This window comes from Myotis nattereri (genome assembly GCF_964212035.1).
Source record: "Myotis nattereri genome assembly, chromosome: 6".
Classification (NCBI taxonomy): Eukaryota; Metazoa; Chordata; class Mammalia; order Chiroptera; family Vespertilionidae; genus Myotis; species Myotis nattereri.
Window position 1 is genome coordinate 12713929 of NC_138081.1, and position 3894 is coordinate 12717822.

At 45.3% G+C, this 3894-nt stretch overlaps 1 protein-coding gene across 1 annotated transcript; it reads left to right on the top strand.

Moving 5' to 3' along the window:
* Positions 1 to 1496: 1496 nt before the first annotated feature.
* On the top strand, positions 1497 to 3107 carry LOC308521688 (SNW domain-containing protein 1-like; the record flags this gene model as incomplete). Its single annotated transcript, XM_081094766.1, has 1 exon — positions 1497 to 3107. One exon carries the CDS (start codon positions 1497 to 1499, stop codon positions 3105 to 3107), a length of 1611 nt encoding a protein of 536 aa, XP_080950892.1.
* Positions 3108 to 3894: the final 787 nt, after the last annotated feature.

Sequence of the window (3894 nt, forward strand, 5' to 3'; positions counted from 1 at the left end):
TTTATTGGCGGGGGAAGTGGGTCACTGTTATGTTGAGACTGAGTTTGCTGCTACATAAGGGGGATAAATGTGTCTGGAACACCTGGGATGCTTCTTGGTGATTCCATGTTGTAGGTAGCAACAGCATGACAAGGACTTAACTAGACCCTCATTCCCCTTGGAACAATGGTCTTGGATTATCTGAATAGGCAAGCAACTCAGAACAACAAGTACAGGCAGAAGATGAAGGAATGCAGAATGGGAGCTAGAGGAGCGGGAGTATCAATTATCACCTCAGGACAAACTCCTGCAAGAACTGTAGATCATTCGACTAACCCCTTGTAATAACATTTTGAATTTATTAAAAGCATCTTTTTCTCCTAGTATACCAGACTCAGGGATGTGAGTGATAAGGCAGGAAGTCTAATCTCAGAAATAAAAGGCATCATAGTAACATCAGAAGCAAATTTAAAACCCATGGATTTAATTTCATGGACACTGTGGCCACCTTTCAAAAATGTTAAGAAATAAGTCATACAATCACAGAATCCTAATGTTTGTTTGGTTACAAGTTACTATATAAAGATAAGAATGAAGAAAAAATGCAAAAAGCGTGTAGTTTTATGATCTGATTTTTCAATAAACTTCTGTATGTTGTGAGATGTGGCATTCTCTCTTGAGAGGCTACCACAGCTTCATCATTGCAGTAGGTTTTCCTTTATTGGGGGAGGATACTGCTATTAGAGCTTTGCTTTCATTATACAAGACTTCCCCATTTTGCCAGAAGCCTGTCCATCCTTGCTGCTTGACACACTTGCTGCAGGAAAGAAACATCTGCACAGCATATGTTTCAAGGGACCTGGCGGATATGGCATACTGTTCTTAATATGTTTGCTCCCCTTAACGCTATGTGTTTTAACCAAGGTCACCTCTCCCAGAAAGGTTGTTTCCCCAGGTAGGGATTTTTCCCTGAAGTTAGGGAGGGGATAAAACCCCTTAACTAAGTGCCAGGCCGGTCGTTAATCACTTTAACTATGAACAATCACGCTTAAGCTACATAATCTTCTTTACTCCCTGGAATGGAGATAAGAAACACCCTAACCTTTGGAATAGAAATTGACAGGATTAAAATCAACTGGTATAAATAGAGATGTAACAAGACAATAAAAGACAGACAGAACTTGGCTGGAGATCCTGGCTAGGCTGCTGATCAACTGAACTCTGTCTCCGTGTCATTCCTTCTTCGCCGACTCCGTCCACTCCTTTGGGGACCCCTGGACCTGCTGGGGTTGGACCCCAACAATTGGTGCCCGATCAGGGACCCTTCGGCAGGCAAGGGAGTAATCACTAAAGAAGAGGCAGCCGATATCCTAATCAAACAACTGGCTTTTGAAAATGATAATAATACCTATCAGGCTTTATTAAGGCCGATTCGCAGGACGGGAACTATAACTGATTTTATAAAACAGTGTGCTGCCCTCGGTCCCGTCACAGGCGCTGAAAGCAATTGGAAGAACATGGCGCTCACCAGCTTTTTACCTGCAGCTACTCAGCTCTCTCAGGACCAGCTTGAGGCTGAAGAAAAGGCAAGATCCCAGAGATCATGGCACACCTCACTGGTCTGCTCCCGAAGAGCACCTCCCCCATACGGGCACCGGCAAGGCTGGATACCTCGGTTATTAGAGGATTTTGGAGAAGGAGGTGCTTTCCCAGAGATCCATGTGGCCCAGTATCCACTGGATATGGGGCGAAAGAAAAAAATGTCAAATGCCCTGGCCATTCAGGTGGATGCTGAAGGAAAAATTAAATATGATGCCATTGCTCGGCAAGGACAGTCAAAAGACAAGGTCATTTATAGCAAGTACACTGACCTGGTTCCCAAGGAGGTCATGAATGCAGACGACCCAGACCTGCAAAGACCGGATGAAGAAGCTATTAAAGAGATAACAGAAAAGACAAGGGTGGCCTTAGGAAAATCTGTATCACAGAAGGTTGCTGCGGCCATGCCAGCTCGAGCGGCTGATAAACTGGCTCCCGCTCAGTATATCCGATACACGCCATCTCAGCAAGGACTGGCTTTCAACTCTGGGGCAAAACAGAGGGTTATTCGTATGGTGGAAATGCAGAGAGATCCAATGGAACCTCCAAGGTTCAAGATTAATGAGAGAATTCCCCGAGGACCACCTTCTCCTCCCGCACCTGTCATGCATTCTCCTAGCCGAAAGATGACTGTCAAGGAGCAACAAGAGTGGAAGATTCCTCCGTGTGTTTCAAACTGGAAAAATGCAAAGGGCTATACAGTTCCACTAGACAAGCGTCTGGCTGCTGATGGAAGACGACTGCAGACAGTTCACATCAATGAAAATTTTGCTAAGCTGGCCGAAGCCCTCTACATTGCTGATCGGAAGGCTCGTGAAGCCGTGGAAATGCGCGCCCAAGTAGAGAGAAAGATGGCGCAGAAAGAAAAAGAGAAACATGAAGAGAAACTGAGAGGAATGGCCCAGAAAGCTAGGGAGAGAAGAGCTGGGATCAAAACCCATGTGGCAAAAGAGGGTGGGGAGGCACGTGAGAGGGAAGAAATTCGGCACCACAGGCGGAAAGAGAGACAGCATGACCGGAATCTTTCCAGGGCAGCGCCCGATAAGAGGTCGAAACGGCAGAGAAATGAAAGTCGAGATATCAGCGAGGCCATCGCTCTTGGTGTGCCCAATCCCCGGACTTCCAACCAAGTTCAATATGACCAAAGGCTGTTCAACCAATCCAAGGGCATGGACAGTGGTTTTGCAGGTGGAGAAGATGAAAGTTACAATGTGTATGATCGAGCCTGGACAGGTGGTAAAGATATGGCCCAGAATATTTACAGGCCCAGTAAAAATCTGGATAAGGACATGTATGGTGATGATCTAGAAGCCGGAATGAAGACCAACAGATTCGTTCCCGATAAGGAGTTTTCTGGTTCAGACCATAGGCAAAGAGGTAGAGAAGGACCAGTTCAGTTTGAGGAAGATCCTTTTGGTTTGGACAAGTTCCTGGAAGAAGCCAAACAGCACGGTGGCTCCAAAAGACCCTCAGATAGCAGCCGCCCTAAGGAACATGAGCATGAAGGCAAAAAGAGGAGGAAGGAATAGATACACCTCTTCACGGTGAATGGACTACTACCCATAACCCTAATGACGCAAGTTATATGGGCAAACACTTTGTACGTGGGCCAGATCAAAACCAAATCTGGGGTCAGAACCCAGCACTACTTTTTATTACAGCAGAAAGCGGGGGGGGGGGGGGGGGTGTAATGGAAAATTCTACTTTCATCTATTTAGTTTTTTTTTTAAAGAGTGGGTTGCATTTGTGCTCCTCACACCTCTTGGCATTTATAGAACATACTGCCTCATAAATAAAATTAAGACCACTTCCTTTTATGTGACGTTAGTACTTTGGGGTTTTAATATTTTGTGTAAGAATGACTGCTTGCTGATGAGTCGAGTTAACCCAACCACAGTGAGTCGAAGGATGTTCACCTATTGGAACTGTCCTGCCAAATGATGTATGCCCCTAAGGTGCTCTGTTTGAATTTGGGAGTGGGGAAGAGTCAGTGCTTGCTTGGTGCACCTATTTGTTTCAAATAAAAACACTTAGACAAAAAAATAAAAATAAAAGAGTGTGCTGATGTAAAAAGACCCAGAGACGCTCCTTGTCCCATCATTCCAAAGACTTAGAGCTGCCCCGATGACAGAAGAGCAGAAAAAAGAAGGAAGGCTATGCAAGGGACCAAGGTGCCAACAGGGGGTCAGCTGAAGACGTTAACAACTGAGGCTCAGCACTGCCCACATCTTTCCTTTTTCTTTTTCTTTTTTAATCTGACTACCTGTTTGTTGGTTCTTTGGCCTTTCTCCTTCTCTCCTGAGCACAGCCTTTTCT